The sequence below is a fragment of the Mesocricetus auratus genome, unplaced genomic scaffold, assembly GCF_017639785.1.
Source record: "Mesocricetus auratus isolate SY011 unplaced genomic scaffold, BCM_Maur_2.0 Super-Scaffold_4256, whole genome shotgun sequence".
In the NCBI taxonomy this organism is placed as follows: Eukaryota; Metazoa; Chordata; class Mammalia; order Rodentia; family Cricetidae; genus Mesocricetus; species Mesocricetus auratus.
Window position 1 is genome coordinate 16,467,345 of NW_024429182.1, and position 24,889 is coordinate 16,492,233.

General features: G+C 56.6%; 2 protein-coding genes across 9 annotated transcripts in view; one reads left to right on the forward strand and one right to left on the reverse strand.

Annotated features, from left to right (window-relative positions):
• Positions 1-12,551, forward strand: part of Pdzd7 (PDZ domain containing 7) — a 20,241-nt gene extending 7,690 nt beyond the window's left edge. For all 3 annotated transcript variants that reach the window (XM_040743843.1, XM_040743836.1, XM_040743838.1), the window contains 14 exons: positions 165-341; positions 606-753; positions 2,541-2,601; positions 2,931-3,326; positions 3,804-4,001; positions 6,102-6,149; positions 6,576-6,751; positions 7,177-7,314; positions 9,251-9,342; positions 9,463-9,554; positions 9,699-9,770; positions 10,202-10,777; positions 11,024-11,124; positions 11,523-12,551. In XM_040743843.1, the coding sequence (XP_040599777.1) occupies positions 165-341; positions 606-753; positions 2,541-2,601; positions 2,931-3,326; positions 3,804-4,001; positions 6,102-6,149; positions 6,576-6,751; positions 7,177-7,314; positions 9,251-9,342; positions 9,463-9,554; positions 9,699-9,770; positions 10,202-10,777; positions 11,024-11,124; positions 11,523-11,861 (2,614 nt within the window). In that variant the 3' untranslated portion in view covers positions 11,862-12,551. The remainder of the gene's footprint in view (positions 1-164; positions 342-605; positions 754-2,540; positions 2,602-2,930; positions 3,327-3,803; positions 4,002-6,101; positions 6,150-6,575; positions 6,752-7,176; positions 7,315-9,250; positions 9,343-9,462; positions 9,555-9,698; positions 9,771-10,201; positions 10,778-11,023; positions 11,125-11,522) is intronic.
• On the reverse strand, positions 12,403-23,168 carry Lzts2 (leucine zipper tumor suppressor 2). Of its 6 annotated transcripts, XM_040743874.1 has the most exons (6): positions 23,014-23,168; positions 22,583-22,795; positions 17,150-17,599; positions 15,026-15,688; positions 14,288-14,545; positions 12,403-13,694 (listed from the first exon to the last, which is right to left on the reverse strand). In XM_040743874.1, the coding sequence occupies exons 3-6, from the start codon at positions 17,555-17,557 to the stop codon at positions 13,011-13,013; spliced, it is 2,013 nt and encodes a 670-aa protein (XP_040599808.1). In that variant the 5' UTR covers positions 17,558-17,599; positions 22,583-22,795; positions 23,014-23,168; the 3' UTR covers positions 12,403-13,010. The 6 variants fall into 6 exon arrangements, with proteins under 6 accessions (XP_040599808.1, XP_040599801.1, XP_040599807.1 ...); XM_040743867.1 differs by lacking the exon at positions 22,583-22,795 and having other exon boundaries at positions 23,014-23,167; XM_040743873.1 differs by lacking the exon at positions 22,583-22,795 and having other exon boundaries at positions 23,024-23,165.
• Between the last annotated feature and the right edge of the window lie 1,721 nt (positions 23,169-24,889).

Sequence of the window (24,889 nt, forward strand, 5' to 3'; positions counted from 1 at the left end):
TCATAGTTTTAATGAAACCTATATTGCAGTGAAGATTCTGGGCCCGGAGAACCCCTCCCCCACTGTCACCCCAAGGGAGTCACCCCTTCCCCACTCAGCTGCCAAGGCTGTTAGACCGGGTACTCCTGGAGGACCTGGGGTCAGGGCCTCTAACGTTGCGGCAGGGTGGATGTGGTGAACCGGAGGCTAGTGGTAGAAAAGTGCAGCCCAGCACCATGGGACAGCGGCTCAGACGACGGTGTGCGGCGCATTGTCCATCTCTATACAACCTCTGATGACTTCTGCCTCGGCTTCAACATCCGTGGGGGCAAGGAGTTCGGCCTGGGCATCTACGTGTCTAAGTGAGTGCTGGGGTAAAATGGAAGGACTGGGCATGGGGCTGGGGCAGCGCTGGGGCAGAGTTTGGGGTGAAGTCAACACATGAGACTCAGCCAACCAATGTCGAAATGAGGGCCCCTTCCGGACAGGCCCCGGTGAAGGGCGTTGTCAATCATAGGCGACCCAAGGGATGTAGGTGGGCATTCCTATAGCCAAGTGAAAGGGGTCTGGACTGGGGGGAGGGAGTCAGGCCGGGGTCTTCTCAAGCAACACCTGTCTATCCCCAGAGTGGATCATGGCGGGCTGGCTGAGGAGAACGGCATCAAAGTGGGGGACCAGGTCCTGGCGGCCAACGGTGTCAGGTTCGATGACATCAGCCACAGCCAGGCTGTGGAAGTGCTGAAGGGCCAAACGCACATAATGCTGACCATCAAGGTGGGCCCGATGACATGGGAGCAGGGAGGGTCAGACTATGGCTGGAACTTCTCAAAACACCCTAGTCCTTAATTAGACTCCCTGCCCTGCCACCAGGGCCAATTCCACAGCCCCGGAGAAGAGAGAGCAGAAGCTCCTTTCATGCCCGTGTGGCAAGAGAGGGAACTGAGGCTCAAAGGGGCAATAGTCAGTTGTTGCTCAGACGGTCAGTAGCCGGACCTGGCTCTGGTCTGGCTCCCCATATTTCTAGCACAGTAGCTGTCCTTCAGCATGGGGGAAGGCCTCAAGGTAAGGCCTAATGTGTGGAGCAGGAGCTATAGGTGTGTACAAGACATGGGTTGTGAGCCGGGCGGTGGTGGCGCACGCCTTTAATCCCAGCACTCGGGAGGCAGAGGCAGGCGGATCTCTGTGAGTTCGAGGCCAGCCTGGTCTACAAAGTGAGTTCCAGGACAGCCTCCAAAGCCACAGAGAAACCCTGTCTCGAAAAACCAAAAAAAAGACGTGGGTTGTGGGGATCCCTGGGCCACAGGGCAAAAGAGACTGGACTACAGCAGACTGGGGGATCCTAGGAGGTGGTTGGTTTCATTATTCACTTGCCTAACATGCTTACTTAAGGCCTTTCTCTATCTGTGTGCACGGGAGTGGTGACCCAGCCTTCCCCGGGGTTCACCAGGCTCCCTACTGTACCCCCTCTTTCCCTGGCTCGTCCCCCAGTCTCATTCAGTGCATCACTGACCAACCCCACCTCTAGTTTGCCGTCTCCCCACACACATCTTCCCTTTTCCAATTATCTGGGGCACTCTTCCTAACTCCAGATCTTCCCCAATTCATTTGTTAACTCTGCCTGTGTATGCGTGTGTTCTGTTGTTATTGTTTTTGGAGAATCTCACTATATAGCCCCAGCTAGGTTTTCCTATGTAGCCACAGCTGACCTCAAACTCTAGACCCTACTTTCTCAGGGTCCCAAGCACTGGAATCCCAGGCATGAACCACCCTACCTAGCTGCTCAACTGTATTTTTTTCAAGATTTATTTATTGCATGAACATGAGTGCTCTATCTGCATGTAGGCCTTTATCCCAGAAAAGGGCACCAGATCCCGCTATAGATGGTTGTGAGCTACCATGTGGGTGTAGGGAATTGAACTCAGGACCTCTGGGAGAACAGCCAGTGCTCTTAACCACTGAGCCATCTCTCCAGCCCCTCAACAGTATTTTTGAGCACCTGTGAGGTCAGGTGCTGGGCTGCACAGAGATCAGAGTAGACAACAAGGCTTCTGCTCCTGGGGGACAGTGACCATCAGATTTTGACAAGTGCTGTCAGGAAATTAGCAGAAGGAGTGGGGCAGTTGAGAAAGGGGTTTGTAATCAAGACAAGAGGAGAGTCACTGAGGCAGAGTCAGCCAAAGAAGGAAGCTAAACTAGGCGTTGGTGGTGCCTCCCAGCTCTCGGGAGGCAGAGGCAGGCGGATCTCTGTGAGTTCGAGGCCAGCCTGGTTTTCAGAGTGAGTTCCAGGACAGCCTCCAAAACAATACAGAGAAACCCTGCCTCGAAAAACAACAACAAAAAGAACGAAGCTAAAACAACAACAACAAAAAGAAGGAAGCTGGTCATGTGATTAGCACAGGGCGGAGAAAAATGAAGAAGACTAAAAGCCTGAGCTACAGAGGAATTAGCATGTTTAGAAAGCAAGCCGGATGGACCCAGTGGGAGGAGCGTTCACTCTCATCCACACCCCATTCCTCCTGACTTCTCACCTGCTCCTCCAATGCCTGCCATGTGTTCTCCAGGAGACCGGCCGGTACCCTGCCTACAAAGAGATGGTCTCAGAGTACTGCTGGCTGGATAGATGTAAGTCCCCAGAGATGGAAGGGAGGAGCCCAGTGATGGGGCTGGGCTCCTTGGGGATGGGGAGGACCAGGATGCTCTCAGGACCTTCTTGCAGTCCAGAGCTGTTTATAGCCTTCACTGAGGATTTCCAGACTCAATGCCAGGGTCTTCTTGGCCTCAAGTCCCATGGGTGATGAAGGAAGTGACTTCCTAGGGATCCCTGATGTCGGCGGCAGTCTGAGCAGCTGGCACCTCTGACCCACCCTAAAGCCCAAGGGTAGTGTGAGCATGGCAGGGCCCCCAGGGAAGAAAGCAGACGCCTGAGCTACCTCACTTCCCCTCCCTTGTAGTGAGCAATGGAACACTGCAGCAGCTGTCCCCAGCCTCGGAGAGCGGCTCCAGTGTCTCCTCCTACGCCTCCAGTGTCCCCTGTAGCTCAGGCTCACTGCCCTCTGACCGCATGGATGTCTGCCTGGGGCCTGAGGAGCCCAGTGGCCGTGGCCCAGGCTGGGGACGAGCAGACACAGCCATGCAGACCGAGCCTGACATGGACAGCCGTGTGGAGACTTGGTGCAGCGTAAGGCCAACCGTCATCCTCAGGGACACGGCCATCCGCTCTGATGGCCCCTCTTCTACCCGACGCCTTGATTCTGCTCTTTCAGAGTCACCCAAGACCGCTCTGCTGCTGGCCCTGAGCCGACCCAGGCCTCCCATCACACGATCTCAGAGCCACCTGACACTGTGGGGTATGTTGGGACGGTGCCACTTTTGCCATAGCCCCTATTCCAAGCTAAGCCTGACTCACACACCAAGGAGCAATCCCAAAGCTGCCTTTGCCTAAATCCCAGAGCCTAGGCCAGGCCCCGGGTCCAGTCCCAAAATATCCTCAGGTCCTACTCTAGGCTTCACTTTATAAACAGGCCTGGGGTCCAAACCCACCCTCAGTTCCAGCCACCCAACTGATAAGCTCTGGGCCCTAAACCAGCCCTAACTCCAATTTCTGAGATGCCCAGACCTGTTTAGTTACAGATACACACCAGATTCCCTACATCCCTGTGTGGTAGGGGCGAGGTGGGAGGCAGGAAGAGGACCACTCCCACTCTGGACCGGCTGCAGATGCCGGCTGCCTCCTCTCCCTCTCTCTGCCCTCCTACCTGTTGCCCTGCGCCCTGCTTCTCTCCTGCCCACCATCCAGCCCCCCGGGGGCTCCCTCATATCTACAGAGGAGAAGAAACAGCGGAAGAAGGAGAAGTCAGGGACCCCGGGGGAGAAGGGGGCCTTGCAGCGCTCCAAGACACTGATGAACCTCTTCTTCAAGGGAGGGCGGCAGGGGCGGCCTGCAGGGGACGGGCATAGAGAGGCCTGGACACTGGACAGCAGAAGCCCCACCAAAGTCCGCCCTCGCCTGGACCTGGAGAGAGGTAGGTGCTGGAATCTACCTGGCAATTCCAGATTGAAACCCTACCCTACGCCGCCACTCACCCTCACAAGGGAAATGGAAGGACTAAAACTCGTTTCTTTGGGCTTGTAGAAAATCAGAATGAGTGAATATACGTCAGCACTTTGTCTAGCTCCTAGAAGGTGCTCTGAAAATGGGGTGGCCACCGTCATTCTGCCATCTCCTGTCTTTTCTGGAAGGTACAGTGACAGACTCAAGACACAGCAGGGAGTCAGTTTTGAGTCGTGTGCTTGTGGTGGCAATGGAAGGCACTTTTGCTATGGCCCCTGGCTACACACCCTCCATCCAGAGCTCCAAAGGCCCAACCCAGTTCTAGAACTACCCCTGAGGAAAGCCATTTCTCAATCACAGCTCAGAAGGGACTCAGGCGGAGACACCGTCCCCACCCCATTAGTCATGGTGGTTGAAGCTTTGGGCCCCAGGCATGCTAGGCAAGCACTCTCTCCCTGGGTTCCAGCCACAGCCCCAGGTAGAGTTTTCCTAAGAAGCTTCACGAGAAGCCTGTCAACCCTGTTGAGGCTCAGAGACCAGACCCAACATGGATGAGATAAAACTCACAGCTTCATAGACAGAAACCCAAATCCAGCTAGCTTTAAAGCGTGCCTCTAGGCTCAGCTACTGACTTTAGCACAACTGAAGGAATAATACCAACAGACACAACTCCCTCAGGCATGTGCCTCCACCTTAGAAGGTTTTGTCAGCTTGAAAGTGAGATGGTCACTGTCCCTTAGCAACCCTTGGGGATTTTTGTTGTTTGGGCTTGTTTATTATTATATTTATTATTATTATTATTATTGGGGTTTTTTTTTGGTTTTACAAGACAAGGTTTCTCTGTATTGTTTTGGAGGCTGTCGGTCCAGCCTGGCCTCGAACTCACAGAGATCCGCCTGCCTCTGCCTCCCGAGTGCTGGGATTAAAGGCGTGCGCCACCACCGCCCAGCTATTATTGTTTTTTTTGAGACAGAGTTTCTCTGTGTAACAGCCCTAGCTGTCTTGGAATTCACTGTGTAAACCAGGCTGCCCTCAAACTCACAGAGATCTGCCTCCCAAATGCTGGTATTAAAGATGTGGGCTTTTTTTTTTTTTTTTTTTTTGAGACACGGTCTCATTTTGTAGCCTAGGGCGGCCTCAAACTGTCAGATATCTGCCTGTCTTGTACTACCACACCTGGCCGACAGGGAGATTTTTAAACAGTTCCAGCTGAAGGGGTCAGTCAGGGCTCTCACTGCCTCCTGGGATCATCTGTCATGCTGAGCAAACCACCTGTGATGTGAGGGGACCAGGGGCGGGGGGACACAGGACAGGAGCTCCCAGACCTGGCAGATGGGTGATCTTTCTGCTCACCCCGGGCCATGTGCCCAGCCAGAATTCATGGGCTGAGATTGGAGGGGGTCACCCAGGAGATAAGCAGGGTGCTGCTTCCAGAAGGGGGAGCCAACATTGGGAGCAGACGCAAGCCCAGGACAAGAAGTTGGATGTTGCTCCACCTTAGGATTGTGTGGAGGCCTCAGAGTGACAGTCTAGCAGAGGGGACACTTCTCCAAATCAAGGTCCAGCCAGCTCCTTCCTTCGCCGTTTTGTCTTCTCACAGTTCCGAGGTTGTTTTCTCACGGTTCTCAGCCCACCTCTCCGGCTACCCTCTCTGTTTCCAAGGCTCCTCCTCCCCTCTCTGTCTGGACCGTAGGTACCACCAAGCTCTGTGCATCCTCTCTCTGTTTCCAAGGCTCCTTCTCCCCTCTCTATCTGGACCGTAGGTACCACCAAGCTCTGTGCATCCTCTCTCTGTTTCCAAGGCTCCTCCTCCCCTCTCTGTCTGGACCGTATGTACCACCAAGCTCTGTCCTTGGGGTCCTTTCCTTCCTTCCTTTCCAAATAACTCTCTGTAAGCCTCATGCAGCCTTCTCTTCTGGTCCACAGCCTTCACTGACTTCTCAATGCCTAGGAACAAAGTCCCTAGCTGGGCACGGCCTTGAAGGCCCACACAGGCACTTGTCCCCCGCCCTGACTGCTTCTCACAGGGACTCCCGCTCCAGCTGATCTGAACCTTTCTTCTTTACAACAGGGAGCGTGGGGCCTGTGCAGAAATTTGTCACCTGGAGGCTGAGACGTGGTAAATCCAGTATCCCAAGGTCCCCACGGTAAAGCAACAGATGGGGGTACAAGCTAGGACCAGCTTGTCGGCATGGAACTAAACTCATTTCAAGCTGAGCCTGTGGACTCAGGCAGAGAACTTGGCTGGCTTACTAGAAAAGATAGGGGGCAGAGACGGGACCCCCAAAGGAACTTGGGGTGAGGAAGCTTGTCTGTACTTCAGTGGGTAGACTGGTTAGTACAACAATGAAGGAGGAGCTGGAGCTTGCCTCTGTTGATGACAGGAAAGGCCATGTTGGGGAGCAGGGGCACAGTGGGGCTCTGTCCAGGGTACCTCAGTCTCTCAGACTGAGCTGTTTGGAGTCTCACCCCTGCCAAGAGAAACTCTACCTTACGCTAACAGTTCTCATCACCTCCATCACGCCCTCTTGCCCCTGCCCTACAGACCGGGAGAAGGGCCAGGCCCTGCTCTCTGCCAGGTCTGGAAGCCCCTCTGGCCAGCTGCCCAATGTGGATGAGCAGGTGCAGGCCTGGGAAAGTCGACGGCCCCTCATTCAGGACCTGGCCCGGCGGCTGCTGACAGACGATGAGGTACTCGCAGTCACTCGCCACTGCTCCCGGGTGAGTCTCTGCCCAAGGCCTGGTGCCTCATTCCAGGCCACTGTCCATTGAGCGGTACCTGGTTTGTTGTTGGGAGGTCAATGGACGGCAGACTCCCAGGCAGATGCAGGAAGGAAGACAGATCATGATTAGAATCTAAATCCCCCTAGTGACCAGTCTGAGAGTCATGTGTAACCCAGGTGGTCTGGGAAGGCCTCTCAGAGGAGGTGACATTTAAGCTGAGGACATGATGAGTGGGAGGGGAGAATCCTCGTACGCAACTGGCTGTGCCCTCTCTACCCCCAGTCTGCCCCCCCCCCCCGGGACAGCCAGCAGCCGTGGCCTTCTGCCAAGGGCCTGTCCCTGTTTCCCAAGTAGGTTTTCCTTTGCTCCCATCTCAGCCATCGCCCAGTGCCTCATACTCTGTCTCCTTTCTCTTCAACCAGTTCCAGAGGGCCCCAGTGTCTGTGGGAGTCGGTTTCAGAAGACTCTCGGTGCTGGGGAGGCTGCAGAGTGCTTCTCCCTGCCCCCAGGAGAACTGGACTGTACTGCCGTTCTCTCTCAGGGACCCCAGGGGTCCTGTGGTGGGTTCCTGTAGGGAACATGCATTAGTGCACACTGTGGGCAAGCTGAGCAGTGTTAGAAAACCACTCCTGCTCTCGCCTGGCCCGTGATGCGGCTGTACGTGTATTGGGATGTGTACACTGGCATGTCTCTGGGGTCACCGGTTTGGGTTGACATGCCTGCATGTATTTGTCTGTGCATAACATGCCTGTATGTGCCCATGTAATATCCCTCAAAGCCTAACAAGGGCTAATTCACACATCCCTTTACTGTCAAGGGCTCTGGGCTAAACTTTGTCACTCGGTCCTGAACGTTAAGTGGGATTTGTGAGAGCTTGCAACTGCGAGCTCTGGCCACTAGGAGGGGCCCTGTGTCTGTTTCTTTGGTCATCCCTCCACTCCCCAAGCCTGCTTCAAACCACGGCTTCATTTCACCGTGGCTCTATTTACCCTGCGGGTTCTACATATGATCCACACCCACCCTAGACCTTCAGAAATGAGTCCGGGTCTGAGAGACAGGCAACGTTCCTCAGTGACTACCATGTGCTGCCCTAAACCTGGCTTCCCGCCCCTGTCTGAGCCCCGAATTACAAGTTACCTCTCTTATTGCTCTACAGTTCCCTTATGAGGCAGAATAGAGTACGAGTCACTTCCCCCCCCCCAGGACTACCACAATGTGACAGCCCAACCCCCTACACCTGGCTTTCCTCGCCCACCACACAACTGATATAAGTCACAAGCTGCATAGTTCTGGGGGTGCTAGTCACCTGGTAGGAGTGCCTCTGTGGGCCCTCGGCACCACAGCGAACCTCTGTTTACTCGCTAGTCTGCACGCCCTCAGGACACTTTCCTCCCCAAGTTAAGCTGCTCCTTGCTCCCACTCCGGAGGAGCTAATGGAGTGCACTGCTTCTGAATCCTTCTTTGAAACTCACGTTGCCCCGTTGCAGTGGTTTACGGTTACTGCAGAATGAGGCTCGCCTGCCCCTTGTTTCCACTTGAGTTCCTGAAGCTCTGGGAGGGGGTCTTATTATCATACTGCCTCTTTTGCCACCCGCGGTCTGTCAGTAGATGCTGAATTCATGCTCGTGGACTTAAGGGACACGCACATATATCGCAGTGTGTTGTTGATATGAGTCCCTGTAACCATGGGTGTAGTTTAGACACACACACACACACACTTCATTTTTACTTATTCCTTAATATTTATTGATGATTCACTCAAATGACCAGAGCCTCCTGCTATTTCTATGCCCATACCAGGTAACTACCGGTGGGTCTCCCTGGAGCTGTCTCCCTTTCACCACCAGGGGGCGGTGTGCTACCCAAATAACTTGGCTCCCAGTATTCAGTTCTTCAGAATCCATGGGGTGTGGCATCCGGGCTGATAACATCCAGGCAGTGCCAGGCAGAAGGATACTGAGCAGAGATGCACTCTGTGGAGCCACCCGTTCCCCAAGGTCACCATTCTGTCTCTGAACAAAGGGCAGGGACAGCCAGGACCACAGCCTAGAGCTGGGCTCACTTTCCTTCCTTCTGCCTGGGGGAAGGGGAGGGGGGGTGCAGTCGCTACACATTATTTTCCTGCGCCAGAGCCAGCGAGAGCTGGATGTCTTGGGTTCCAGCCTTTCCTCACAGTTCCTTATCTGCATGGCTTTGAGAAAATTCTCCCTCTGTAAAGCAGGAGTCCTCTCAGCATGGTCGCTAAGTAACAGACTGCTTGTAAAACAGTTGCCTGTCCAGACGCCATGTTTGCCGCGCTATCCGTTGCAGATCTGCTGCTCCTCAAGGCGTCCACAAAGCTACTGATGTCCTATCTTGTGGACCTTGGATAGGGTGAACCTATCTTAGAGTGAGGACGGCTGGACGGGCCCCGGGGTCCCTGTGTGCCCCGGTGTCTCCCCATATCCAGCTCTGGAGTTGCTGCTGCCGTCTGACCTGTGGTGTTTCCTTACACAGTATGTCCATGAGGGTGGTGTGGAGGATCTGGTGCGCCCCCTGCTGGCCATCCTGGACAGGCCGGAGAAGCTGCTGCTGCTGAGGGACATCAGGTTGGGAGGGGCTTAAGAGAGAGGCGGGGCAAGAAGCCCCGGTGACCCTAGGGCCTAAGCTCCTGCCTGCATCTCCAGAGCCAAGCCCTGCCCCTCCCCTCACATCCCTGCCTTCCCCAGGAGTGTGGTGGCCCCCACGGACCTGGGACGTTTTGACAGCATGGTGATGCCTGTGGAGTTGGAGGCTTTCGAGGCCCTCAAGAACAGGGCAGGTCAGCAGCTGGGGCAGGACTTCTGGCTCCCGAGCCCCGGTTGTGGGAGGGAGTGGAGGTGGCTCAGGCTGCTGAGCCCGTTGGCATGCCTACCTGGGAGCCTGGCGGGGTGCCTGACTCTGACCTGTTCTCCCCTCCAACCAGTTCGGCCTTCTGCTTTGAGACCAACTAGGCAAGACACGCCACCCAAGCGTCACCTCGTCACCCCTGTGCCTGGTCAGTCAGAGTCCCATAGCCTGGGGGAAAGGGACGGGGAGAGCAGGCCTTCCGTCCTTGCCTCCCAGCAGCCTCACTGTAGTCAGGAAGGAAAGCCCTGTCCTCCAGGCCACTGGGATCCCACCCACTCGCTCCTGTATGGGGCATTTTAAAACTACACACTTTTAAATCTGGCCTCTTGGCTATGATAGAGTAGACCTGTAGTGCAATACAAAGCGCGAGGAGACTATTAGTAATAGGCCACGTTTGTCCACTGCCACAGTGGCTAGAGTTCCTTTACCACGGGACCCTTGGCAAGAGACGTGAGCAAATCCAGGCCTTGTTTGCACACCCTCGGGAACCCTATAGACTGCATAAAGGCCGGGGGTCTGGAAAGGTATCCCGGGACTGATGGCCAAGAGGAACAAGTTGGCTTTGACCCTGTTCCCCAGACAGCCGTGGAGGCTTCTACTTGCTGCCTGTGAACGGCTGCGCAGACGATGATGACGGAGAGATAAGGGAGAGGCTGGGGGGCCTTCAGGTCTCCCTCAGTGCCGCTGCCCCTCGCCGTCACCATAAAGGAATCCCCCCTCTACAAGACGTGCCTGTCGACGCCTTCTCCCCTCGCCGAAGCGCATGCGCACCTCCTCCTGTGGCTCCCCGGCCTCCCAGGCCTAACTGGCTACTCACAGAACCCCGGAGCAAAGAAGACTCTCAGAACCGGAGCCAGACCCCAGCCCAGAGCCGCAGCCGAAGTCGCAGTCGAGGTCGGGGCAAGTCCCCTGGGCGCAGGCGCTCTCCTTCTCCAGCGCCCATCACCTCCGCCACCACGGTCAACGGGCGCTACCACAGGCCTCGGAAGGCAAGGCCCTCGCTTCCAAGACCTCTAGGTGGGCCGGAGGCCAAGGTGGGAGCTAGGCAAGGGCCCCTGGAGAACGGAATCGGTGGGGCGGCTGAGGAGACTGCCAGGAAGGCCGCCACTGGAGAGCTGAGGACAGTCACACTATCCAAGATGAAGCAGTCTTTGGGTGAGTTCGGGAGGCACCGGGAGAGCAAGGTGGATGCCTGGATTTGAGGGAAGGTGGGGCCGGGAAGGAACCTGAGTGCTGAGGTATGTAGCTGGGAATCTAGGTCTGGAGGTTGAGGCTTGAGACAGAATGCAGAGTTGAGAAGAAGTCAAGGCTGATTTTGGGGGTGAGATTCCACGCTCCTCCTGGGAGCTCAAGGTTTGGGGTAAGGCTGTCTGCCACTCTGTGCCTCGGACCTTTCCCCAGGCATCAGCATCTCTGGGGGCATCGAGTCCAAGGTGCAGCCCATGGTCAAGATAGAGAAGATCTTTCCGGGAGGCGCCGCTTGCCTCTGCGGGGCCCTGCAGGTGGGTGACGCAAAGCCGCCATGGGCCCGGGGCTGAAGGACAGACAGGGCTGTACATTCAGTCTTCCAGCCAGGCATGTTCAGACCGGGTCTAGGAGGTGGCGTGGGGGCCAAGGGGTCAGGCCGGTAGGATGGGCAGGCCTAGAGAAGAATCTGTCCCCTCGTGCTAGCCTGGGCCTGAGGTTGACCCATCCCGTTCCACCTCAAGTCCCAAAGGACAAAGGGCCATTGTCAGTGCCCCACCCTGCCCCCAACAGCTCCAGGCACAAAAGTTCTATTGTCCATCCCCAGTACCCAGATGGAGGAGTGCCCTAACTGGTAGAGGTCAAAGGTCACTGCCTTCAGGTTGGGTGGCGGCTGGGAATGACGTGAAAGCCGACTGTTCCATCTCCATGCCAGGCTGGCTTCGAGCTGGTGGCAGTGGACGGAGAGAGTCTGGAGCAGGTGACTCACCAACGAGCCGTGGACACCATCCGCAGGGCGTACAGGAACAAGGCTCGGGAGCCTATGGAGCTCGTGGTCAGGGTCCCCGGGCCTGGCCTGCTGCCCGTATCCTCTGCCCCATTAGCCTTAAAGGACCAGAGCCTTCCTGCTGACAGTTCCTCTGCCCATGGTCCCCTTGACAACACCCCAATGCCGCCCCCAGCTGCCTCCCCCCGAGGCCAGGCAACTACAGCAGACTCTCAACCCAGCCCTTCAGACTCCTCAGTGTACCCCCAAGCTCTCCCCTCTTCCTAAGGCTCCCCAGGGCCCTCCCCATTGGTCTTAGGGACTATGGCTGCTCCGATTTCCTGCACCCTTGGGCCGGCCTCCTCTGCCCTATCTGCAGAGACTGCCACGCTTGTGGTTCTGCACCACCCCAGGCTGTCACAAAGGCTCCGACCTTTTACGATAAGCTAGATGTCCAAGAACAAGTGGGGAACCTGTGTCACCTGCTTTCCCTGGTCCTGGACTGCTTTGCAGTGAGGGGACAGACTCAAATCTGAAGCCTGTGACAGGTGTGAGGTTTTTCATGCCCCTGGCACCCCATCCTCTGAGTCCTCAAGGTCACGGCGTCCATTCCCCAGTCTCAAGCTTCGTTCAGTGCAAAGGATGGGATGGACGGCTTCTCTAATCCCTCAAACCTCACCAAGACTCATGTTGTGGTCCACTAGGATCCGGTTTTACCCTTTCTCCCCGTAGGAACTCCATGAAGTCGGGGAGTAGCCAGCAAACAGAGGAGGCAGGTGTCCCAGACAGATACCAAACAAGTTCCCCTGCATTTCTTTACCCAGCAAACTTTTTTAAAAACAAAAGTTTTTTTAATTTTTCTTTGGGTTTGTACAAGAAATTTACAGTGTGAAAAATATACAAGTGAAAACCAGGCCATAAACCCGGTATTAGGAGGGGCTGCTTGGTCACAAACACAAATAAACAAGACATTGCTGAGTTCTTCCTTTGGTCTGACTTAGCCCCCTCAGCCCAGAAGAGGCTTGCAGAGCGGGGACATGGGGGTCAGACCCCAGTCCTAGCTCTGTCCCTCCACCTGGGCCTGTTGGCGGCAGGCACATCTGGGGCAGCTGGTGCCATCTGGCTCTCTCTGGCTTCAGGCAGGTAGAATGTGGAGATGGGGGAGCCCCTTTTCCCCTCCCGGCTGGAGGGGGCTGGAAAACATCTGGGGGCAAAACAAGGCTGGCAGCGGCACCCACAGCTGGGGAGTAAGTGGCGGACTAGGTAGGAGCCTCTGGGTGACGGTGAAGTGGAACTTCAAGGGGTCTGATCTTGGTCCTCCAAGTCACAAGGCCACCTGAACGCTTGGCAGAGAGGCCCCTTGGCCCTGAGACCCGGGGTGCTCAGTGGATCCTGGGACCCAGGTGGTCATGTGGCTAGTGGCCCCCTTGCAAAGCCCTAGATCTCAGTGGCGGTGATCTCCTCCAGACAGATGCAGGGGGCTGGTTCAGCGAGGCCCAAGTCAGCAAGCTCCCGGGCCTCCAGCTCCAGGCTGAGCTGCTGCAGCTCCTGCTCCAGCTGCCGGTTACGCCGGTACATCTGGATGTAGTTGTGCTGCAGCTGCTTCTGGTAGCGGATCACCTGCTCCTTCTCTGCCTGCCAGGCCAGCCGCTCCCCCTCAAAGCTGCCCCGCTGTTCATCTCCTCGCCGCTGCTCCCGCTGCAGCTCTTGGCGCAGCCGCTCCACCTGAGCCCGCAGGCTGCCCCCGGCGCCAGCCGCTGCCCGCTGCACCTTGACCTCGTCACTCTCTGCCAGGAGGAAAGGATCGGTGGCGGCGGGGGGCACCGGGGGCTCTCGGAGTCCTGCCGCCTCAGCATCCAGGTGCCCAGCCTTCTCCCGGAGCCGTTCCGCCTCCTGGCGGTACCGCTGCAGCTCCTGCGAGCAGGCCTCCAGCTCAACCTCCCGGGCTCGGGCTGCCTCCTGCAAGCCCCTGGCGCGGCCCTCGCTGACCCGCAGGGCAGCCCGGGCTTCTCGCAGGGCCACACGCAGCGCCACCAGCTCACTGCCCTTCTGCACCAACTCTGCCTGAGATTCCTTCAGCTGCTGCTTCAGCAGGGAGATCTCACCGGATTTCTGGCACACCTGTGGGGAAAATAAAGGAGTGAGGAAGGATGTGAGGCCTCTCGAGTGCTGGGTACCATGCTGTCTCCCTGTTGGACACAGGCACAGGAGGCGGCGAGCCTAGTGACACATCCATAGGTACACTTCTAGTAAGAAGCAAAAGGAGAGGAGACCCAGGTCTTTTCCAAACTTCATTGCTGGGATCCTTACACAAGAGGCTGTAAACACTGCCTAGGCCTGGAGAGGGTCGCAGTTACTGCAGGACTGGAGTGGGGGAAGGCTAGGACAATGGCCACATGCTCAGGTGAACAACAGGCATCCAAAACAGACTGCCTGGGTTCGTATCCCAGCCCAGCCCCTGCTAGTGTAATTCAAGGCTCCAGCCCTTTCTGAGACTCAGATTTCCTGGTTCATAAATTGGAGGTATTAACGATACCCACCTAATAGGGAAGGCAATGCCACTAGCTCTGTGGGCACCAGATCAGACATGGGGAAACCCCAACCCAGAAAGACAAGGAAGGGCACACCCCACGGGGCAGCCACCCCGGGCGCCCTCTGCAGTGTGGTCCAGCGCGACACCCCCTACAGCCGGCCTAGCGCCTCATTTCGCCCACCTCCCATTTGGTCTCCTCCAGCCGCGGGCCAAGCTCCCGCTGCTCCCGCTCAAAGGCAGCACAGCGGCGCTCCAGCTGCTCTCGCTCCTGCAGCAGCTGCGCGAAGTCATCCTGCAACTGGCGCTTCTCTTGCTGCAGTTGGAACACCTGCAGTTGCAACAGCTGTTGGGCCCGCTGGACACGCTGCGTGGCCTGCTGCGCCTGGGCTGCACAGTCCTCCCGCTCTCGTGGCCAGTGCCTCTGCCGGGCCCCGAATGCCTACAGGAAGGAGGCAGGCTAGAAACATTCAGGTCCCCTAGAGCCAGGGCGCTAGCCTCCCGCTTGGGGGCCTCCCTGCCTGGGCTGAAGGAGGGAAGAGTACACAAGCCCAACATAGTTGACAACAGTGAAAGCAAGCACCGGTATAGCATCCCCTAGGTGTCGGGAATGTGTAGGGCACTATTCCAAGCACTTTAGACCTTATTTAATCCTCAAAACTCCACTAGAAGTCAGAGCTATCTCCATTTAGACGCGAAACGGGCTTGGTGAGGTTAAGTAACTTGCTCGCATATAACAGCCGCTACCGGCCAATGCTGGACCCAGTTCACGAACCCTGACTCCTTACTCCTTTGAAGGTTAAGCCTAAAGCCTTAGGGGTGTCACACCGTGGGTCTTCATCCCTCCCTTCCCGACAGCACTGTTAACACCCAAGCCTCTGGGTGTTCTACCGCACCACCCCGGGACTGCCTTGCGCTGTACCTGACACACCGTGGTCTCGCTCTCATCCATACTGTCCCGCAGCTGCTGTAGCTCTGCTTCTCGGTCACGAAGCTTCCCTTCCAGGACACACTGTAGCAAGGCCTCATCCGAAGGGGGCGGAGGGGGTGGAGGGGGCGGGGAGCGGTCTCCACCCGAACTGCTGCCAGGGGAAGCCCGGGCACCACTGCCCAAGAGCCCCCCACCTACACGGCCCCCCAAGGAGCCGGTGCTTTTGCTGGAGGAGGACCGGCCACTGTCGGAGTGGGAGGGCCCAGTAGGGACCCCTCGGGCTGGACCAGGCAGCGCCCCTCGGCCGGGGCCATGGGAGGGCAGGTGCCCACCTGGGGAGTTGGCGGTTGGCTCAGCACCTCCGGTGCTGTAGGTGGGCAAGCTGGATAAAGAGTTTCGGCCAGAGTCTGACAATGTTCCCGATGGGCAGCCACTGGCCCAGCCACTCAGTGCCAAGGGTTTGTCAGCAGCAGAAGAAGAAGAGGAAGAGGAGGAGGAGGAGGCTGGTCCCCCAAACAGCTGTGTCAGGCTGCCCTGACTCCCGGATAGGCCAGCAGCTCGAGGACCCAGGAAGCCAGGAAGGGACGGTGCTCCCCGAGGTTTGGGTAGCACTGGCTTGAAGGCTGTTGGCCGGATCAGGATTTTCTCCATGTTCTGAAATGAAGTACCATGTGACATGTGAGGTTGATCACTTTCTTTTTAAAAAATTTTTTTTTTGGTTTTTCGAGACAGGGTTTCTCTGTATTGTTTTGGAGCCTATCCTGGAACTCGCTCGGTAGACCAGGCTTGGTCTCGAACTCACAGAGATCCACCTGCCTCTGCCTCCTGAGTGCTGGGATTAAAGGCGTGCGCCACCACTGCCCGGCTAAAATTTTTTTTACTGTTGTTGGTTTGAGAAAGGGTTTTACTCTATTGGCCTGGAACTCACCATGTATCCCCAGGGCTAGCCCTGAATAGAAACAAGGGTTCTGCCTTTTAAGCAGTAGGATTACAGGTGTGAGATACAACGCCCAGCTTGCTTGCTTGATCTTTCAAAACACTAATCAATGTGTGTGCATGCACCAATGTGTGTGTGCATGCATGCATATGTGCCTGTGTGCACACTGGTGCCTGTGTGTGGAGGCCAGATGTCAAAGTTAGGAGGCTTCCTCGGTTACCTTCCCCCCAATTTTTTCCCCCAATTTTTGATTCATTTTCTGACTGTCCCTCCAGATTACAAATTCAGCTAGTTCGACTGCCTGGCAAGCTCCAGGGATCTGTGTCTCTGTCCCACGAGTGTTGAGATCACAGTCCTGTGCCATTAAGTGCCCATTTCTCTACACGGACACTGGGGATCTGAACTCAGGTCCTTACGCTTGTGTCAGACTTTCCAGGTTCCCACACAGGGTCTTCAACCCCTAAAAACTAAAAACCATTGCTCCCACTTAAGTAATTCAAAATGCTCATTTTTAATCATAACAGCCATGGAGACAAAATATTATCCTCTTCTCATATTTAAAAGTGAGGAAATAGCCAGGCGTTGGTGGCACATGCTTTTAATCCCAGCCCTCAGGAGGCAAAGGCAGATAGATCTCTGTGAGTTGGAGGCCAGCTTGGTCTACAGAGTGAGTTCCAGGACAGCCTCCAAAGCCACAGAGAAACCCCGTCTCAAAAAACAAAAAATTAAAAAGTAATGAAGTTGCTGGGCATTGGCACACACCTTTAATCCTAGCACTCGGGAGGCAGAGGCAGGCGGATCTCTGTGGGTCAAGGTCAGCCTGGTCTACAGAGCGAGTTCCAGGACAGCCTCCAAAACAATACAGAGAAACCCTGTCTCGAAAAACCAAAATAAATACATAAATAATCATCATCATCATCATTGAAGCAACTAGTATTGTCCATTTGGCGGTACTGGGTACTATACTAAGTACTAATTCTAATAGGAGCCTACGAAGATTAGCCTATGGCCCTAAGTATAGCTATAAGCCTATGACCTTAAACATAGAAAATGGGGCAGCTTGCTAGTTCCCTGAGCCAGAATGACAGCCTAGACAGCCCACAGTCTTTGCTCTGTACATAGCTTCCACAAGGGGCTCCTGATTGCACCCAGATCCTCCCAGAAGGGCTGGCTCTTACCTTCTCCAGCTTCCCAGAGACAGGGATGAGCTTTGGTGGAGGTCCACGGAGGTGGGCATTATGTGCCCGCTGCTCTCGGGGGTCTTCAGCATCACTGCTGGGGCTGGGAGGTGACTCCGTCCTGAAGTCCTCATTGACATAGGTGAAGCTGGTGCCTGGGACAGCCTTCCTGGGTGGCACAGCTGGGCAGAGTGGCTCCTGTGCCTCGTAGCCACCCCGTAGCAGCCCATCCTGCTGGCGGAAGAAGGTGGGCCCAGGGACACCATGGTGTCGTGGGGGAGCTGATCCCCCGGGACAGGGCCGGCCTGAGATAAGACTGCTCACGCTGCCCATTGCTGGAGCTTGTGGGGCAGTGGCTGTGTCACGTGCGGGCTCCAGTGGCACTGGCAGAGTGTGCACAATGGCCATGGTGGCAGAGGCTCAGGCCTGGCCAGGGGCCTCCAGGGCAACCTGTGAGCAGGGCATTGGTGTCAGAGTCCCTGCACCTGAGAACTCTCCCCTACAGGCCTTTTTGTGACCCCCTCCTTCAGACAGAACACTCCCAACATAGTATCAAGGCTTCCTCTCCAGGTACAGGCATGAACCTCAGTTTCCCCTGACCCTTAGGCTACTACCCAACTCTAGTCTGGACAAGGCTAAGGACTAACTAGACCACAGATGACGAAGGAATGGAGACCTAGGAGGTTATGCAGGCTCCCTGGCAGGGAAGGCCCAGTCTTAAGCCCAAACCTGCATCCCTATAAAGGCCAAGATTCGGCTTGGGCAGAGATCCCTAACTACGAGCTCCCAGTACAGGTCCCTACTGTCTCTCCTGGGACAGGTGGCCTCATTACTGGGCTGTTTGGGCAGAGGACACGTCAGGGATGCAATCAGCAACTCAGATGGTAATTAGGGAACAAAGAGCCAAAGCCAGGCTGTGTCCAGCCCTCCCACTGCTAGGCCTCAGTTTCTCCAGACACAGAGGCGGCAGGGGTGGAGCTGGCCAAACCGGAACCCTTACAGGTCTTAGGAAGCCACAGGTGCCCTCTGGGGTCTCCTACCTCCCAGAGGCTGATGCTGGGTATGCTTGTTTCCATGACAACTCCTAGCTTCTACCATCCATTCAGTTAGGACTAAGGGAGCCTACATAGGCCCTGTCCGAGTCACGCTTTACAAACCTTGCCGCGTTAGTTAGTGGGATTTGAGCAGAAGCCCACTACCACCTCTGGAAGGAACTCAAGAAAGATGGCTCCACCTCCCCTAGTCTTGCTCCTTCCTGGAAGGGACAACAAGCCTCCACCCGGAACTCCCTCCCGTCCCAAGGCTGCTGATGACCAAGACTTAGGCATCTGCTGAAGTCATCATGTGGAGGGGCCAAGAAGTGGACAGAGAATTCCAGAAGAGTGTGCACATTTACTTGTGAGTGTGCGCACAGGCACAGGAGCACACAAGAGCCATAGCTGTGAAAATGTGCGTGAAAATACGGAGTGAGCAGATGTGTGTTCAGACAGACGTCAGGACACTCATACATGGGTGTGACACGGCTAACACAGGCAGGCCTCAGAGTCATGGGTCCTCCCCCTCAGCTTTCAGAGTGCTGGGATTCTAAGCTTGTGCCACCATGCCCAACTCTATGTGTGAATTCTTGTTTACAAGACTGACTTTTATACTTACAGAGTACACAAAGATTAGTAATGTATATGTAATAAATGAATCTGTGGGGTCTGAATGTGACTCCATGGCAAAAAAAAAAAAAAAAGTTTGGAGAGGTATGCCAGTTTGTCCAAATATATTTGAGTTTTTGTGTGACTATCACCAAACTTGGGGTCAGTGTCTATGTCCCAAGTCATTTGAAGTCACCTTTCCTCAATAAGCCATTTTCTTCTCTCAGTATGAGACTCCTAGGGAAACCCTCACTCGTTTGGGGTATACTGTTTGAAGCCTCTCATAGATTGAGAGACAAGGGTCTCTCAGAACATCTTCCTTTCTTCCAGGGCAGTTACATGAAATACTATGTGTACATGTTACACAAGGGTGTGGAACAGGTAGGCATGTGTGAAAAGCACATTTGGAGTAATTTGTAGGAGTGAGTATTTCTGGGGGTGGGTGACATTCAAGACCACCTGGGTAAATGGAAGCCTCTCCCCCCCTTTTTAAAACCTTTTTTAAAAGAAACAAAAACAAAAAACGTAAGGGTTCGAGGAAAGGTGAGCTCAAAGTATCTGACCCTCCCTAGGCCCACCTGGTCTTCTACACTGCTCTCCATGAAGTGTCCCCAAGTGTTTAGACACGGAGAGTCACAGGAGTCGGCCTGAGGGAGGAGTTGCTGGCAACTAGGCTAGGAGGTGAACTGGATACAGGAGCGATAGATCACACACTTCTCTGTAGGGCTAGGAGCCGAGACGGCCCCACGAGGTCCAGCCCGGGGATAGGGACTGCTCCACAGCACGGAGAGAGGAGTGGGAAGGGCTGGCACTCCTGTTCCTACTTCCCCACTCCAGGGTACACGGAAACGGAGACCCAGAAAAGCAAGGGCAAGGGCCGCTGTAGTCACTCAGAGACAGAGACCAGACGTCAAGAGACAAAGAGGCCAAGAGGCTCAGACACGAGGAGCTAGAGGCAGGCTCATGAGTTAAGAGTCGCGGAAGCCACGCAGGCAAGGGGCCTAAAGCCAGAGGGACGTAAAGCTGGGCTCTGCGGGCCAGGAGTCTGGAAAGCCAGGCCTAGCCAGCCTGGCTCCCGCTCTTGAGGCCCAAGAGAGAAGGAGGGGCAAGCGGCTCCATTTTGAGAAATGCGTCTGTGGCTGTGGGAAAAATGAACCCCTGGTTCTCTCCAGCACTCCCTGACCTAGCACTACGGCACACAGACCCCTGCGTCCCCCCACCCCCGTCGAGGGTTGGGGGTTCTGGAGCCTGGGGCCATGCCAGGCCTGGGATGAGTCTGGCCCAGGTCCCAACTCTCTGACCTCGGGGCCGGGGGCCGGAGAGTTAGGGAAAGTCCCCCAACACACACACTCAAACTCCAGAGGCCAGTCAAGCGGGACCCAGGCTGGGATAACGAGCTCCCCTTCCGGACGGAAAGCCCGGGGTCCCCCGGGCCACCCACAACCGTCCGCTCCTTCCATGACCTGGGGGCGTCTGTGGAATGCCACCTCCCCACCAGACCGCATCGCTTACAAGTTGGGGCACCCTGAGCCCTGGCCCCCTCACCTCCGCCGCGCTGCTCCATGCTCAGCCCCGGGCCGCCCCAGCGCTCCACAGGCGCGCCGCCCGCTCCAGCCCGCGCGCGGCCACTCGGAGCTGCCCGGCCCGGCCCCGCCTCCGCCCAGCCGGCGCCCCCGGCCCCGTCCAGCCCCCGCCCGGCCCGAGTGGGCGGTGCGCGAGGAGCGGGGGAGGGGTGCGAGGGGTGTCCCCGCCCCGGGGCGCGGACACGCGCAGGCTCCCCACGTCACGCGTGCCCGCCAGGGCGCACGCAGGGGCTGCACGGCGGCGCCCGCGATCCCTCCCGGAGAGGCCCCGCGACTGCGTTTGTGTTGGGAGACTCGGTCGGCTCGAGATTCGTCGTCGAGCCGGTCATCGGCTACCCCGGCCGGGGCCGGAGGGCCGGCGGCAGCTGGTCATTGTTCCAGCACAAAGAGCCGAGGCGCGGCGCCCGCCCCTCCCCCTCCCCGTCTCTAGACCAAGCTTCCCCTCCCCAGCCTCCAGCTTCCCAGTCCAAGAGGAGGCCGAGGGTCAGCCGGCCCTCTCCGCTTGCCGGCTCCCGGGCACAAGTTGAGGGACTGGCTCGGTCGCCCGTCTGTCCCACCCCCAGCAGGCTGGAGGTCACACATCAGGATTGTTCAGAAGCGGCGCCACCTGGCGGCCCCTTCCATCAACTTATCAGCCCCCCCAGCCCCCCACTCATCCCACTCCCTTCCCAGAGCAGATCCCTCAGGCCGCGAGCCTGGGCTTGTCCCAGGCATGGCTCCGGGCTCCCCAGCTAACCTCGGGGTCATTGGCTATGAGAAAGGAAGCTGCTCAAGGGGGGGCACCTGGCCCCCAATAATCTCAAGGATGAAGGGTTCAAACCTACACTGGCCCTGCTGCAGACACACCAATGTCTTTTTCAGGGTCACAAATATTTTTACCCTTTCGAAAACAACAGCCTTAACACCCACACGACCTTTCCCACATTCTGTCTCGGGCAGCCACAACCACTGTCTCATCCATCACGTGGATTCCTTCATCCCGTAATCCTTCGGGCCAGCCGACAGAATCCTTGGCGTTCATGCCTATGGTGCATTTTCACAACAGTCCTTCGCATCCAGGCACAATCTTAAAAGACGCCCAGTTTCCCAGCCACCCTCTTCCGTGCAAGGACAGCGGTATTCAAGACAACTTCTTGCATCACAGTCACAAACTACCCACTTTCCCTGAGGGGTCTCTGTGACCTGGTCAGGTCAGCTGACATTCACATCCTCTGGCAAGGCCACCGCTCCCCCCCCAGGGCCGAGGCCCGCCTGCCAGAGCTGGGCTCAGCCCCAGGAAGAAGCATCCCCCCCCTTCCAGGCCACAGCCTGGCCGGCTCTCAGCTCTATTTTTAGCTCCATGGAAAGGGTTGTTTTTCTTTCTTTTTCCCTGGAAAGGGAAACACAGGCCAGCCACCCTCAGGCTCACTCCAGCCCCTCAGCTTCAGACGAACAGACTGGAGGCCTCTCCCCAACAGAGACCCCCTCCTCCTCTGGCCTTGCCCTGATCCCTGCCTTCTGGGGCACAGAGAGCCTCCTCCCCTTTCTGGCCGCCTGCCCAGAAGCTCAGGCAGCAGCTGGGCTCAGCGTGTGGCGGGGTGAAGGGTGGGGGGTGGCGGGGAGAGGGGCCTAGGGCAGCCGCCCCCCTTCATTTTCTGCGAGAAGGGGATCTGGTCCTTCTCCCTCCTAGTGAAGGCAACCCCCCTCAGGGTTTAAGGACCTATTTACTCTGATGCATTCTCCGTGGCGAGGGGTGGGGGTCGAGGGAGGCTGCTCCTCCTGCATGGGTGGGCTTTTTGTGCCCAGTCCTGCAAGTGGGTGGTGGGAGGAAACGGTCTACAGCTGCTCCCGGGACTGGGTGTAAGACAGGGGCAGCTGGCCGGGGCCATCAAGGTCCTCTCTCGGATACCTTTCAAGGATTCGGATTCCGAGGATGTGTTAGTGAGCAGGAAGGCAAGGAGTCCAAGTAATCCCAGCCGGCCCAACACTCTCCAGGCCTCCCCCACCACCCAAGCCCCCGGGGGCGTTGACCTCCCATTCTGGTGAGAGGGTTTATCACCATTCCAGGGGGAGTACGGAATAAAGTCTTGTGCAGACGGAGCAAGTATGCCAGGACTGGGGGAGAGGTGGGCGAGGGGTGTCCCTGTCTAGACAGAGTTAGGGGAGGACTGCCCACCGGTCTGCGAAGCAGTCACGTGCTCAACGCCTGTTTACGCCTAGGTCTTCACCTGCAGGCAAGCAGCCGGGAAGCAGGAACCGCCTGATGCGACAAACCCCGCCCGCCCCCGCTGAGTCTCAGGGCGGCCACTTTCCCTCCGCCTCGGGCAGAAAAACTCAGCGTCCATCTCTCCGGGGGTCGCGCGGGCCGATGGCACTGCCTCTGGAACGGCTAGGGTATCTCGCTCTGCTTGTCCTTTCCTGAGCGCACGTGTGTTCGTGTCCTAAGCGAATGCATGGGTCTATGCATGAGTGTATGCTGGAGCGTCTGTGTGAGTTTCCCTGCCCCTTGGCTATTCAGATATTCAGAGTTCGCCTGCGCTCCATAGAGTGCGGACCCCTTCCTCATCCCAACCCCGCTTCTCAAGACACAGAAAGTTCTCTCCAGAGCAAGGATGTGCAGGAACCGGAGTTCCTGCACCCCGTCCGCCCCACCACTCACCCAGCGTCACCTGCGCCGCTGCTCCCTCTATGGCCGGGCTCCTGCTCCAGCGTGCCTAGTACTTCCCCGCCGCGATAGAACTCGGACTCCCCAGCCCTCTCCAGGCTCCGTGCTCAGGGCTCCCGGCCCCCGCCAGGCCGGACCTGGGAGAGTGGGGCGGGGCGGCTGAAGCCGCGCCCCGCCACCCAGAGAGGGGAGTGGTCTGCCCCGCACCACTCGAACAGCCAACCTAGTACCAACCCAAAAGTAGCCCGACCCAGCAAACAGCCCAAAAGTAGCCTGACGGTGGTCTAAGCTCCGGCCGTATGACTGCACAGCGTACTGACTTTTGACCTAGGGGGAGGGCAGATATGACCGACGGCAAAGCTACCTGGTTGCCTTAACTATAAGGGGCTATAAAGCTTGACTCTGTCACCCTCTCCTGTTCTGTAGGGAACTCAATCCGGTCCACTCTGCCCACAACCAGAGGGAAAATCCCTGTGAAGCAGACAAAGAACTCTCGAGTTTCATACCCCCCCCCCCGCGCGCACACACACACTTGTGTACGCACACACTGGGACTTTTGGGGGCTGTCCTAACAGGACTAGTACCGCCCCCTTCCCTGGAGTAGTTATAACTAGGTGAGAAAACAGGTAGTCCTGGGCCCCCATAGGCCATGCCTAGGCTATAAAGTCCCACCCACAGGCACAAGCAGGAAGTTGGCCTGTGTTTCGGGGAGGTACTAAGGGCTCCCTTCCTCCCTGGCATACCAGGTACATTGCTTAAGTTTCCATCTATCTGAGCCATACCCACTATCTGAGTGGTTGGGCTGCAGGAGACCAAGGTAAGTTAAGTCTCTTCTCAAACCCACCCACAGTAACAGCTACTGAAGACCTAAAGCTGCCTCTGCTCACCATGCAACAGTGTTGGTCTGAACACGAGGATACAGGCCGAATTTGACCCTGCTGGGCCAGGCCTTCCCGGGAGGTCTCTGGGACATTCTTAAATTAGCTGAACAGACTTTCTTGTCCACTTTCTTCCAGCTTTTGCACGGCTCCTAGAGACTGTATGCAGGGTATAGGGACTGACCTTGTCCCGCCTCCTAGGCTCCTGAACATACTCTGTGCTAGATGTTGCGGTGGGAAGTTTAAGGCAGGTATGGAGTGGAATGTGTTTGTGTACGGGTGTGTTGGTTTCCCCTCCTCCTCATTCTGGTTTGAACTGTGTGGGGGTGTCTGCTGGGAGGGTGGAGCAAGACAAACAGGCAAACGTGTATCTATTTCTCTATGCTGATTGCACAGCCCTCACAAACTCCAAACTGGAAACTCCGAAGGGTTTTCAGAGACAGCGTCAGACATTCTAGAAGAGAATATGGATGGAGTCCATGCCCTTCTAAGTAGAAATGGCCTTGTTCTGTACATCTGGAAGGCATGGCTGACTTAAATATTTCAGACCCTGGATGAGGCCCCGCGCCGCCAACTGCTGGGAATGATTAGTGCAGGATTAGAGAGGCCTGGCTCCAGTAAGTCTGGGAGAGACCCCCAAGAAGGCAGACCCTGGAGGAGCTGCCCCCACCCCTAGGCTCTTCCCCAACAACAGCTATAGTTCTCAGAAACCCTGGACTCTTCCCTGTCTCTAAAAGCTTCCTCTTGGATAGACTTGAAAAGGTTCCTCCTTTAGGGAGTAAAAACATGTCCCTGCTACCTGCAGCAGAGGCTTTCCAGCACCCCCGATTTGGTACTTGAGAGCATCAGAGAAAGTCAGATACAAAGGTCATTTAGCAATATGCCTGGCAGTCTGTGGGTCATTGTTATAGTCTTCTGTAGTGCTTATTAAAACCAGGCATCTGCATCCCATCTTGGACTCCGGAACTGCAAACATGTAAAGGCAGGGGGGA

What these genes read in the sequence shown, in the direction of transcription:
- Lzts2 (XM_040743874.1), bottom strand. Translation starts at nt 17,557, where the DNA reads ATGGCCATTGTGCACACTCTGCCAGTGCCACTGGAGCCCGCACGTGAC. An exon ending in GCGAGACCACGGTGTGTCAG is followed by an intron (nt 14,546 to 15,025) that starts GTACAGCGCAAG and finishes TCCTTCCTGTAG; the next exon opens with GCATTCGGGGCCCGGCAGAG. An exon ending in TGGAGGAGACCAAATGGGAG is followed by an intron (nt 13,695 to 14,287) that starts GTGGGCGAAATG and finishes TTTTCCCCACAG; the next exon opens with GTGTGCCAGAAATCCGGTGA.